The sequence below is a fragment of the Enoplosus armatus genome, chromosome 10, assembly GCF_043641665.1.
Source record: "Enoplosus armatus isolate fEnoArm2 chromosome 10, fEnoArm2.hap1, whole genome shotgun sequence".
NCBI classification, from domain to species: domain Eukaryota; kingdom Metazoa; phylum Chordata; class Actinopteri; order Centrarchiformes; family Enoplosidae; genus Enoplosus; species Enoplosus armatus.
Genome location: NC_092189.1, coordinates 8,345,857 through 8,359,555, shown reverse-complemented (window position 1 = coordinate 8,359,555; position 13,699 = coordinate 8,345,857). Strand labels below are relative to the sequence as shown.

The following is a 13,699-nucleotide window of genomic DNA, read 5'->3' as shown; positions in this document are numbered from 1 at the left end:
TGTTACCTCAGACAGATTAATTCATTCATTCCTGGAGCTGACCATTGATATAGTGTCTTGCCATTGGCTGCTAAACAGCCTCTCTAATAATGCAGGAGGAGGTAAAGTGTCTTGCTAAAGGGGACTTTTGAAAGAAGGGAAACTTCTTCTGCTCAAATCCTTACTAAGAGTTCACCAATTACAACAAGTTACTTACACATGGCTTCCTTTTATTACTTTTGGGCTGTCACCCCACCAACATATTGGATTAGCTGCTTATTCATTTCTCCTGCCCGTATTTGAAACTAGTGATCTTTCATTCACAGTTGTCACCAAAACCAGCAGCCTAGGCTTGCTACTCTGGTTCCAACAAGACACCTAAATAATCGTACGTTATCTAGGTTACTGTTACACATTATGATCATCCCAAAAACTCAAATATCTATTGTGATTTGCTGTTGGTTGAGTTGTGTTATTAAATGGGCTTTAGTATCATGTAGTGTTTGTCCGTATGTTTTGAGTTGGCTTTGATAAGAATGAGCTCAGTTTGGCCTTGTTGTGAAATATTGCCTTTGCAGTACATATATTCTGTTTTAACAGAGGCTGAAAAGCATTACAAGTTAGTTGTTGACCATTGTAATCAGGGTTTCTTGGATTTGAAGGCCAGGAGAAGCCATCCGACTAGTCAGGGCCAATGGCGGCAACGTCATCATTTTTGGGCGTGGACGCAGGCCAGTCGGAGCCGATTGGTTATTCAGCCGGGATTGCCAGGTTTGTTTAAAAAACCCACATTTTCTGTCAATTTTAAGCTATTACAGGCATTAAACAAACTTGAGATTCTTGGATTTCGATGCAATTCAAAACACAGCAAGATACTGATATTGGTTATAAATATATTTAAAATGTTTGGTCATGTTGAATAACGTGATTGTGTTGCAGTTTGGAACTAATGCGAAAGTGCGTCGTTTTGTAGTTCCTGAAAGGGGGGTGGTTGGGGAGTTCTGGCAACCCAGTGCTAGGTTTCAGCTTCATCACGCAGGTCTGGTCATACATACTCCGGCGTGTTGTATCTACATTTGAATCAGGTAAATTGATGAGTGCCGCTATCGTTTAATTTGCTTTACCAAAACGCAATGCCAAGTTTGCTTACCATCATAGCATAACATAGCTAGCGGTATGTATACCAGATTGTATTATAATACCATTAGTTAGCGAAGGCTTGCGTGAAAGCTAGCTTGCTGTTCCTGCTAATAATATGGCGCCGACTGAGAAGGCCGCTTTTGTTCTTGTGTCTGGGTGCGGTATAGTGAGCGTGCAGAAGGCCATGCACCCTGTCGAAATTAAACGAGGTCGTTAATTAGTAATTGGTGATTTGGATTCTGCGAACTCTCAAACATTTATCAAAAAGCTTCACCACCGTATAATATTGTCGAATGAAAGTAGCTTAGCGACACATTGTTGAGTCGCTAACGTTAGCTAGCTGAGAACGACTCCGAGTTCACGCTTTTTAAGAAGTGGTCGCCTTAGCAGATAATAAGGTACTTGTGACAATTGTCTGCAATTTATGTTATAGACAACAACATTCTTTGTAGCAGGGAAAAGCCACTATTTCGAGAATTTTGATTTACTACCGGCAAACTGCCTCAAGATGGCACTGCCAACTAAGCTAATTCACATTTACTTACCTTGGTCCAAGCAAACTCCAAATACGACTGTGTTGCCTCGTTGAAAGTAGAAATGATAGATTTATACGTTTAGCATTAAGTGTAGAAAGTAAAATGTACTAGTCCAAACAATACCACAGCCAATTTCACTAATGTGGTACACTTGCACGTGTGGGAATTAATTAAAAACATCAGTATATTCCATAAAAGTAGGATAAAAATTGCAGTGTTCTTGGGATTTACTGGCACATGGAGACACAGTGTAATTGTATATTAGAGTAGTGAATGTTAGGTGAAGCAGGGACACGGAGAAAAGTGCTTGTGGAAGTGGAACAGAGATGCACTAAAATTTAGGACATGAATGTTTGAACACTAAATGACAAAAAGTGCAGAAACTTGATTACAATCAGGATAAACACCACCACAGAAGATTGTAGCCATACTGCCTCCCTCTACTGGCACTAGTGACTTCTGAGTTGAATACATTATCTGTATAGTATGTGCTAATTTCTCATACTTAAAGACTGAATAATAGTGGGGTGTTTTTCTCCAGGGATTGTGACCAGTCATGGCTGATGAGGGATATGTAGTACGCATCAGGGGTCTCCCTTGGTCCTGCTCAGTGGATGAAGTACAGAGGTTTTTCTCAGGTAGGTAATTATATATTACACTTTAAGAAATTGTATCAGCAATTACTGTAAAGCAATCAGAAATGATTTGATAATGATACATTGCAAATGCAGATTGCAAAATCATCAGCAATGGCGGTGGCATCCACTTCACCTACACAAGAGAGGGGCGTCCCAGCGGAGAGGCATTTGTCGAGTTGGAGACAGAGGAAGACCTGAAGATTGCAGTGAAGAAGGACAGGGAAACCATGGGTCACAGATATGTAGAGGGTGTGTATAACTGCTTACACATAATGACTCCTTTTGAATTGTCTCAACTTCAAGCTTTGGGGGCTGATTGTTATATGTCCTGTGATATAGTTTTTAAATCCAACAATGTCGAGATGGACTGGGTCATGAAGCACACTGGTCCGAACTGTCCAGAAACAGCAGGAGATGGGCTCGTCCGGCTTCGAGGCCTTCCTTTTGGCTGCAGCAAGGAGGAGATCGTACAGTTTTTCTCAGGTAAGAACACATCTTGCACAGTGGTTAATTGTAAAAATAAAAAAAAATAAATAAATAAAAAAAAAATTATGTAATGTAGGTGATAAAAGTTTTTTTTTTTTTCTTCCTTTTCTTGTTTCCTTTCTCCTATGGACACTTAACAATTCTTGCATCTGATTTTACTAAGAGGTCAATATGCCTTTGGAAAATTATTACCTACCGTATACATAATAGAATAATACAATTATTTGTGTTTTTGGATTGGTGATCAGTGAGAAAATGACACCAGAAAAGGAAGCTAGTTTTAATTTAAATGGAGAAATAGTTTGAAGATTTAAGTCCAAGGGCAGGAATCTGTTATGCAAACGCCCATTCCCGTCTTCGCCCATCATAACCATCTTTAGCCCATTTTCATCACCTTTTTTTCTTTCTTTAATTGGGTCTGATGTTGTAAAACGGAGCAGTTACATTTTTAAGTTGTCTGTGCCTACTGGTAATTTACTAATGATGGAATGGGTCTCACTCATCACTGATTGGACAGTCTTTTACCCCAGTGTCATCGTTTCTTTTTCCCATTTCCTCACACCCTTGTCTTTTTAAATACGTTTTTGTTCTGTACACTATATGCCAAGTGTTAGATTAGTTTCTAATGGGCGAAAAAATAATTTAACTCATGTCACCCACCAGGATCTTGTTCTCTCTTCATCAACACACCAATACTAGCCTGATGTCCCAAACAGTGACCTTTTCCATATTCCTTCTCTATCCTCTCATCTCTTCTATTTTATCCCCAAAATACAGTAAATGTAAGTCGTTGAATGGCCAGTCACTGGTTAAAAACTGAACTGGTTTGTGTGATGTGTAGAGTTTTCCATAAGTTTTCTATCTCTCTCTTTAGAGAAAGTTCTCTCTGTGATTGGGCATGTGATTTAATATGTCCCCTGCTGGGGTTATCTGTCCTTGGGTTGAAGGGTTGGAAATCGTGCCAAATGGGATAACATTGCCGGTGGACATCCAGGGGAGGAGTACGGGGGAGGCCTTCGTGCAGTTTGCTTCACAGGATATAGCTGAAAAGGCTCTAAAGAAACACAAGGAAAGAATAGGGCACAGGTGGGGATGGTTGGTTGGTTGGCTGGATAAGTTGCTTTTCTTATGGTGTGCACCCTCAACATCTGATCCAAATGCAAAACGGACACTATCTTAATCTTGGCTAATTTAAGCATATTTATAATATTTACCACAAACACATACACAAATTGCCTTGTTGGATCCAAATAAGCCACACACTCACAATGTTCAATGGGAAGATTAGTGCTTGGGCACCATTCACAAATATGAGACGATTCCTGAATTTAGAGTACATGCTTAATTTTGAGAACAAATGGTGTCTCAGCACTAAACATCAGTCCAGGTTGATAAATGGTAAGGAGTCTCCCTGGTGATAAAATCAGAGGACCACTGTACACATGGATCTGGAGACCACTGTCACAGGTAATGCTTAGAGCGAGTTGCAGAAGGGCTGGAGCCCTCTCTGTCCCTCTAAAACCAGGACAATGGCTGTCATGGAAAGGACACAGGACGCTCTATTGAATCAGATATATAACTAACTTCAGGTAACCATAAGAAAAGTGTAAAAGTCAATAAGGCCCTTATCAATTTGGACAGCTTAATTTTTGCAACTCGGTTAAGTTCTTTTTATCTGCTCTATTAAAAACTAGCATTAAGTACCCAAAGACATTAGTACCTATGGACTACACCACGACAGCATCTGCATAGCCCAGTGTCATCAGTATTGAGCAAATGCAGCCTTGCCTGGTCCATTCCCCATGCCCTCACTTTGGTATCTCTATGCTCTTAGGTACATTGAGATCTTCAAGAGTAGCCGCGCTGAGGTGCGGACCCATTATGAACCCCAGCGGAAGCCCATGGGCATGCAGAGACCTGGCCCCTACGACCGGCCCTCTGGTGGTCGCGGATACAACATGATGGGCAGAGGGGGATCCTATGACAGAATGCGTCGCGGAGGCTATGGAGGAGGTGGGTGTCAAGTGCACTGAAGATGAATTGAAATGAGATTTAATGATCTTAACCTGTGCTTCATGCTAACGCGGCACAATAGAATTAATTAGATTAGGATGTAAAGCCCTCATAGGATCTTGTGTTAATCTTCATTATGTATAATCAGGTGTATCGGATGGACGGTATAGCGATGGCGGCTCTTCCTTCCAGAGCACAACAGGTCACTGTGTCCACATGAGGGGCCTGCCATACAGAGCCACAGAGACAGACATCTACAATGTAAGTCAGAGAATATCTGAAAAACGACTTGATCGCGGAAATCCTCTTTACTGCATATTGCAAATGTTAAGCTTGCATCTTACACAAATGTATGAATTTGTCCTTGTTTGCATTTCTTAGTTCTTCTCGCCATTGAATCCAGTGCGGGTCCATATTGAGATCGGCCCAGATGGCAGGGTAACCGGGGAGGCAGATGTAGAGTTTGCAACACACGAGGATGCTGTGGCAGCCATGTCTAAAGACAAAGCCAACATGCGTACGTTTAAGAATAAGTCAATTCACTACTTCCACCCTAAATATAGACATATTTATAATTATATTCATGGCTTCTCTCTCTCTGGCCCTCAGAGCATCGCTATGTGGAGCTGTTCTTGAATTCAACAGCAGGTGGCAGTAACGGAGCCTACAGCAGCCAGATGATGGGTGGCATGGGTGAGTATCAGTAATGGAGGTCGTGAGACCAGTGGTGTCTGTCGTTTGGATGAAAATGCTATCACAGGAGCACAGAATCCTTGTGGTGTTGAAGCTTGCCGATGTTTTAATGTTTTCCTGAACCAGATGTGATTTGTCCCCTCCACAGGGAACCAGTCGTCTTACAGCAGTGGCCAACTGAGCTCAGGGTACTCTGGAGGATACAGCAGCCAGGGCAATATGGGTGGCTACAGTGACTATAGTGAGTGTCAGCTCTGTTAAAATAGGTTTCTTCTACATCCACCCTAAACTACAACCTTTCCTGCTCGCCACACTTAATTAATGCACTAATGTATTCATATGCAGCACAGCTGTGCTGAGCCCATTTCTGCTTGATGGACAGAAACGCAATGTGTTTCTTTGCATTACTCCTTGATGAACTCCTCGGTCCTATAGTGTGTATTCTCTCTCTTGTTAGGTAACCAGGGCGGAATGGGAAGCAGTTACTACGGCGGCGGTGGAGGAGGAGGAAGCAGAGGCTCTATGAATGGACTGGGCGGGGGATGGGGAATGTAGATTTTTTTTTTCCTCCCTTAATTTGATGTGTTTTTTTAACTCAGCATTTTGCTGGAAGGACTGGAAATGTAAGTCTCACCTAGTGAACATAGGGTAGGGTCAGGCGAGGTTGTTTTGAAAATATTGAGGGGGTAGGGTTTGTAATTTTTTTTAAGTGGATGATCTTTGGAGAGACGTGAGATCATCTGGTGTCACAAGAAGTGTCAAAGAGAAGCGCTGTTTGTCTTCCCCATTCCTCACAGATCTGACACATCACAGGAACCGTGCTTTCAATTTTCATTACCAGGAAGCGTGCCGTTTTTGTGTTCTGCAAGCACCTGGCTGTTCCTCAAGGTTAACTCATCATGTGCTGGCGGCTTTAACATACATTTCAATGTCTGAGTGCATGAACAAAAAAATCAGAAAATGTCTATCTTCTGATGTTTAGTCCTTGTTTCATCTTCTACGTAGTATTTAGCCTTTTTTATTTCCCGTTAAAATCTGAATTTGACTTCACTTCAGAGCATGTTTTGTTTTTCTTAAGGTGTGAGTGCTGATAGGGCTTTTCTTTTGTCTGGATGAGGGCTGTATCTATGGCAAGTGAATTTCCAATCTGCTGACATGAAGGTTTCTACTGCTTCAAATGCTATTTGTATTTCCTGTGCACAAAGTGAATAAACTAGTCTGGAATATCTAATTGAAACAAGCATTGCAAAACAGGAGGCTTTATTCATTTATCAAATATCTAGATTAAAAAATGTTTGGTCACCATTCCCAAATTAAGAAAATGGCTTTGTAGCATTTAACACAATCCACAAAATCTTGTTATATAATACATTCTAAAATAGTTTAAATTTGTTAACATTCTATAGTCATTTACACATTTTGCATGTATCCAGCGGTGGGGCCACAGCTGCAGAAATTGTTAGAGTAGATGCATGACAAGTTGAACAATATCAAAGTGAAGTACATGTGTTCTCCTATAAACCAGCTAGACAAATGATTCTCAACAGAAGCTGAAAACCAGCAGTAACCTTGATAACATAATCAACATCCATGGTTTGAATTAGAAAAACTACACACCTTATAATGGTCAATTTATCAAGTACCAAAGAGTCAAATTGATGTTATTCCAGCCCAAAGAAACAACTATTTCAAACTCTAAGTAAAGGCTCCTTAACATACACTCTGCATAAAGTATGTCAGCTCATCCCATCAGTGTTAAAAAGGTGGCCCCTTATTTAATACAGGTGAACTAATGTTCCTGAATTTCAGGTAACGGTGGAAATGGAACACCAAATCACATTTCCATAAGATTTGATGACATTAGTAGTTAAAAATCATAGTGGATGAGTATTTGCGGTGTTGGAAAGCTCTTGCAGGTGTTTTGTCAAGAATGTGTGGAGGAGCTTCTCTGCAGCAGGAGGGAGTGGCACATATCACACACCCGCACTGGCCGAGGGAAGGAGGGCAAGGCCAGCTCGTTACCGGAACAACTGTTGCAGTAGATGTCTCCACAGTTTCTACAGTGGTGCTGTAACACAAACACGGATGGCTCATTCGCATTGCTGTGAAGATGAATGTACAAGCACTAATAAAATGTGACAAAAAAGTAGCCTACCTTTCTGCGTGCAATGGAGAACTCCTTCTGGCATTGCTTGCACTGAGTGGCCTCATCATCTTTCAGCCAGGCGTGACCCTGATGGGAGCAATGAACATATAAGATATGGCTTTTCAGGATTTTGTTATTCAAATTACACAGCATCAATTGTCCAAGCACACCATTCCTAACGTTTCACCTTCAGAGCTTTGTTGACCTCCTTGAAGTCCTCCATCTTAAGTTTAGACCTTTGACAAATATAAAGGAAACCCTAAAACCTCATGACATGAAATGATACACTTTGTTCATAAACAAATTGACAAAATCAGTAGCACTGACTGGCTGAGATGCAGTCCCATCTCCTGCAGAGCCTGTTCCTGCTGTTCACATGTCTGCTGCAGCTGCTGCTTCTCCTGCTTCAGATCCTGCAGCTCCTGCACCATCAATTCACAGGAAACAGGCATTGTAACGTCTCAATACTGTACAGTGTTTGCAAGTATTTGCTCACACTAGAAAGACCTAAATAGGGTGAACAATGTTTTACTGAGGCTGTTGCACCAATGAAACTACTGTAGTTACATTGGAAATATTGATATATATGGAAATATTAAAATAGGAACTGCAGCATCTAATCAAACTAATCCTGAAACAGATTTGAGACCGAACCCCAGAATTAAAATGAGCCCAACAGCTATGATAAAGAAGCACTTATATACCTTTTTTAAAGTGGTGATTTTGTGGCTGTGTCTGGTAGTTATACATATGTTCTCAATTCACTTCTGCATAGGGAAACTACATATGAATCCTGTAGTTACAACACTTAAACAGTGTTTCATCATTTCGAAAGTAGAATCCACTTCCAGAGTTGACTGACCGTAACCCTGGTGTGTGTGTGTGTGTGTGTGTGTGTGTGAGTGAGTGAGACACTGACCGTGTGCAGGCCCTGGAGTTGTTGCAGCTGTGTGCGGAGCTCGACGCTGTTGTCCTGCTCCCGCTGGAGAGCTTTCTGCAGGCTTTGCCTCTGCTCCCTCTCAGTACGCAGCTCATTTTCCAAACCCAGCCTGAGAACAGAGATGAGACACTTCTTATAGCCAATTAAAGTCTATATGTGTGTAGGACTACATGTTGAAACTGCTACTAATAATCAAAGGTGGGAGACTAAAGTTACATTTAACATGAATGGAAGTGTTAAAGAAAGTTACTAAAGTTACTCTTGGAGCTGATTTTAAAGTTTTACTGATCTTTAAATGAACAAATGAAATGAATGAATGAAATGTGAGCTCCGACTCTTCCAAAAAGAACTACTTAACTGCTCCTTGGTATAGCATTAACTCATGTTGGACAAATAGCAACAATGTTTTAAATGTTTATTTAAATTTCTCTGGTCTTTTAATGTTGCCCTTTATTCCATGTACAGTACATATTCATAGTCATTTTATCCGTCTGTGTAATGCTCTTGTTGTTTGCGAACTTGTGCTATATACATTTTATTTTCTCCAGATGTGTGTCTTAACCTTAGTGTATCCAGGTCACTCAGTTGTTTCTGCAAAGCATCCACTTTTCCTTCCAGCTCCACCCTCATATCTTTGTCTGACTGGTCACTTTGTTTGCGCTCTCGCTCTGAGTTCTGTAGCCTGAGACGTACAAAAAGATCAAGGAGGAGGACATTAATTTAATAGGAATATCATTTTAACACACAGAAACACCGAAAAACAGCAGAGGTATGTATTGTGCATACCTCTGCTCTAGTTCCAACATGGTTTTCTCCATTTCATCCATCTTCTGCTCCAGTTGCACAGCCTCTGCCTGCTTTTTCTCTGCTTCCCGCTGTGAGTCCTTAAGAGCCACACAGACTATGTAAATGTGCGTTCTGTCTGAGCAGTCATGCAAAAGGAAGAAAAGGTGTATTCATGTGTGTTTACCTGAGCCTTGTTGAACATTTGTAGGTTTAGAGTCTTGACTTGGTCAAGCTGGAGCCGCAGGGCTGCCAGCGTGTCCTGTTTCTCATGCGTGTCCTTCTCCAGCAGCTTCATGGCTACCTCTATCTCCTGCTTCAGCCCCACTTGGAGTTCCAACTCCCGCTCCAGCTCCTGACATTCGGCATTGCAAACATACAAAATGCATGAGTCAAATTCGGTTCTAGTCTTGATTAGTGCAAAAAAAAGGCATGATGTCTTCCATTCTAGTGCTATAGCCTGTTGATACCTGACCTGGCGAATGCGCTTTTCCTCTTTACACTGCTTCCAAACCACACTGTACATCTCATCCAGGCCCTGTCGAGTCTGTTTGTATGTCTCCAGCTCCACCTGGCTGTCCTGAAGTGTTGCCTGGAAAAGCAAACACATCATACAGTTGGGGTATTTTTTTTTAGATTAGGAGTGGTTTAGTTGCAGTTGTTTGTAGATGCTTTCTGACCTCTTCCTTTTTCTGGCTGGCCTGCAAGATCGACTCATTCTCCTTTCTTAGCTGTTCGTGTTCTTCCCGCAGAGAGTTGATTCGGTCTGTTGCTGCTGTCAGCTAAGGAAAAGACAAACACACTTAATGCACACAGGTGCTATGTTGACACAGAGAGACTCAATATCGTGTTTATAGCCAAGTAGGTTTTCATTTACAAGTAACAATAAACATAGTAGTAAAACATATTTTTTAAAAGTACAACAAAAGTCAAGAAAAATTAACAATAAAAATATGAAAGAATATGTACAATAAAGAAATGTCTTCTTTTTAATATAAAAAAATGCATCACACCCCCACAGTACAAGCGCAATCACACACAGGTTCACACACACACATTACCTCCTCTACAAGTTTGCTGTTGGTCTTCTCTAGAGAGTCCATCTTAGCCTGAAGGTCAGTGACGGTGCCACTTAGGTGACGATTTAACTCCTCGATGTAGTGCTTCTGATCTAATATGGCTGTCATCTTGCCATCACTGAAAGAGAGCAAACAGTTGAGGGTACATTTAATTATCATCATGTCTTGGGCTACATTTCAAACATAGAGCAGTTCAAAACATAATGTAAAGCAGTGTTGTGAGATGCTCAATCCATCGGTAAGTGGGCACTCACTCTTTTGGAGTCTCACTGTTGGCAGAGTCTTTCAGATAAAGGGAGAAGTCAATGACTCCCACCTAAATGGGACAGAGAAACTAGTTACTGTGTATCCTGAGCAACACAGTGAGGTGTGACGGCTGGGATGTGTAGTCCCACAACATTTGTCAGCACTCACCTGAGAATCAAGATCCTCCCCTTTAATACAGAGGTTAGCGTCAATCACGTTGAGGCCCACCAGCAGTCCCCCCATCACTGCCCCCTCCTCCTCCACCATCAATGCTCCAGAGTCATAAAACTCACTAGGAGGGGACAGATGTGGAGGGGATTGAAGGAGGGGTATTATGAAGAGAAATCAGAAACTGTTTATTGCCAAGTAACATACAGTACAAGGAATTTGCCGTGGTCTGATGGTGCTTTAACATATAATCTGACAGACAACAAACGTAAAAATATAAAGGTACATTTTTGAAATTGAAAAAGTTGAGTATTTACAGGTAGAAGAATAAGATAAGATAAATAAGAGAATAAATTGGAAAGAGAGGAAAAATAGTCAATAAGTGTAACATCTTAACATCCTAATAAAATATTCCTGCTGTATTAAACCCACATAATTAATAATGATTACTAACCTCAGGAGATCTTTGCGGTCCAGCAAAGCTTTCATATAGTCGGCTACTTTCTTCTGCATGAGCGCTAAATGCAGCCAAGCCCTTGCTTTCCCCAAACCAGTCCTGAAAAGAGAAAAAACGCCAATAAATAAACGGAGGTTAAGCATACTTTACATTGTAGGTTTACTGGAAAAGGGTTTAGCATAGCATACTTAATGCCGGGCAGGTCTCTGGCACTTGTGGCAATGTTAGCGGACTCTGGGCACAACTTCTCAACCAGTTCCAGAGGTCCCCATATGGACTTGTTCTGACCAATGAAGGTTTTCTTGGCTGAAAAACAACAAAAAACAAAATGTGGAATTGCTCTGACAGTGACATGGGATTGGATCACTTTAAATAGTAACCAATTTTATTCAAAAGGTCAGTCTCATGGACGACCTCACCTTTCAGCCCATGTTTGAGGCAATGCTCCAGGACGACAAAGAACTGCTGCAGAGGAGGGTACTCTGAGTCCAGCGTCCTGCCCAGACTCAATGAGGACTGAATTAATACTTTGACGCTCATCTTCATCATGCTGAGGAGGTTGGATCTTTCTATTGCCATGGGGTCTTTAGGGGGCAGGACTGTAAAGAATGCAAGGCAAAGAAAAGGTATCAGTCAAACAGATGCAGGCTTGGAGGACGCAAGTTTGTGTCCATAAAATTCAGATTAGACACTGCATACAGTGGCAGAGAGAACAGCGTGATCTCGTGCACGGTCAGCAACCCATAAAATCAAGATTTTGCTCTTGAAGTCATGTGTCCTGACAGCTGACAATTAACTAAGTCAAAGAGGAAGTTGTGAGACGGACTTTATGGCTGCAATATCTTTTAACTTGGACGGTGTTGGTTTGAGTGCCAAAGGTGAATAACAGCCACACCCTACCTAGAAGCTTTGTTGAAGAGTTATTGAGAACATTTTCGGCCTCCCTTTCCGTTGGAGAGCTCGCAGCGGATCCCTGTGAGGGATTTCTCGGGGCAGCAACGTAGCTCACCCCGCTGCTAATCGTTTCAGTGGCCTTCCGAGCCAGAGACAGGATAGGAGCCGACCAACTGTACTCTACCGCCGCCGGAGCCGACTTGTCTGCCCGGTCCTGCCCGTTGTTGCCGCCGGACTCTCCGTCGGCCGCGGCTCCAGAAACCTCTGGTTCATCTAGCTGTTGTTTTGCTTCGCCATCCTCAACAGCTGTGTTTACTTCCCCTGCCTCGTCGGCCATGTTTGTCCCCCCTCCCCTCCTCGCCGCCGCCTATTCACGTGACGAGACCAGGGTAATCGCGAGCGTTGTGAGAACGTTCCTCTTCTTCCTTGTATTTTTTGGCGGTCAGGTAAATCAGCTTATAGGCGCACTACCGCCGCCTACTGGACAGGACCAGGAGACATACATTTAAAAACATATCTCTACAACACCTGTTTTCTTATGCGTTCTTCTTCTGCGTTTTGTCAGTCTTGAGGCATTGACCTACTCTAAAGCCAGCACTAAATGCCTTTTACACGAATCACATTTTGACATGTCACAGTAGGGAAAGTACAGTTTTTTTGAACTGTTAATGTTATCAGCGGCAACGCAAAACTTATTGCAGGGGAACGCGAAAGTATTTTGCTTATCTCACTTTCAACTTTCCAATCTGACTTTAGCAACGTTTTCATTATGAATTTTTAAATATTAATCATCTCAGAGCTGCCTGGCTGTGTCATCTACCATGGGCATTTTGTGACGCAGAGTCCACCTGTAGTCCAAGTGTACTCAGAGCAGGTGTGCTGTAGTTCCTAGTTTCACCACATGGTGCCGCAGACGAGCTGTGCATCATTTTGCCTGTGGAACTTCTTACAAGGTGCTTTTATTATTTATTGGCCTAAAAAAGAAATTCACCAGTCCACTTTAGACCGTGCAGTTATTATTGTTTCCTGTTGTGTTAGCCTAACATCACTCTAATTACTATTACTATATGTGTGTGTATGCCTCATCTGGATTAAACAGCACTGAATTCCTAGAACCGTAGTGTAGACCTGGTAGAAAATGGGTAGAATAGGTTAAAAAAAAAGAAAGAAAAAAAGTTAATTGTAAAGCTTAAAGACAAACCACATTTTACAATTTTTGGGAACTATTTATGTATTTATTCTATTTGTTATTTTATGTTATTTTGCTTTTTTCTTATTGTATATTGTTTCTTACCTACCTTGTTGGACAATGTATTACCAACCATGAAATACTTGATGAAATGAAATCCTCATAAATTAAATAGGGCAAGTCATTTGAACCTGACAGGCAAAGAGGCAACATACGCTGTGGTTTTGTCGAAATGAGAGTCAGTGTTTTGAAAGACAAGAGCACCTCAGGTCAAAGACGCATATATTATTTATCATTGATAAGATAATCATA

The 13,699-nt window shown here is 41.6% G+C and overlaps 2 protein-coding genes across 2 annotated transcripts; one reads left to right on the top strand and one right to left on the bottom strand.

Annotated features, from left to right (window-relative positions):
* The first annotated feature begins 995 nt into the window (after positions 1-995).
* hnrnph1 (heterogeneous nuclear ribonucleoprotein H1) lies at positions 996-6,780 on the top strand. The gene is made up of 11 exons (XM_070913197.1): positions 996-1,064; positions 2,197-2,293; positions 2,387-2,542; positions 2,633-2,776; positions 3,727-3,865; positions 4,614-4,792; positions 4,941-5,053; positions 5,174-5,309; positions 5,402-5,485; positions 5,634-5,726; positions 5,943-6,780. The coding sequence occupies exons 2-11, from the start codon at positions 2,212-2,214 to the stop codon at positions 6,038-6,040; spliced, it is 1,224 nt and encodes a 407-aa protein (XP_070769298.1). The 5' UTR covers positions 996-1,064; positions 2,197-2,211; the 3' UTR covers positions 6,041-6,780.
* rufy1 (RUN and FYVE domain containing 1) lies at positions 6,745-12,321 on the bottom strand. The gene is made up of 17 exons (XM_070913196.1): positions 12,205-12,321; positions 11,724-11,903; positions 11,493-11,610; positions 11,302-11,403; positions 10,848-10,971; positions 10,688-10,749; positions 10,416-10,551; positions 10,035-10,136; positions 9,830-9,946; positions 9,542-9,709; positions 9,358-9,455; positions 9,134-9,253; positions 8,551-8,680; positions 7,959-8,053; positions 7,819-7,867; positions 7,641-7,718; positions 6,745-7,553 (listed from the first exon to the last, which is right to left on the bottom strand). The coding sequence occupies exons 2-17, from the start codon at positions 11,881-11,883 to the stop codon at positions 7,410-7,412; spliced, it is 1,803 nt and encodes a 600-aa protein (XP_070769297.1). The 5' UTR covers positions 11,884-11,903; positions 12,205-12,321; the 3' UTR covers positions 6,745-7,409.
* Between the last annotated feature and the right edge of the window lie 1,378 nt (positions 12,322-13,699).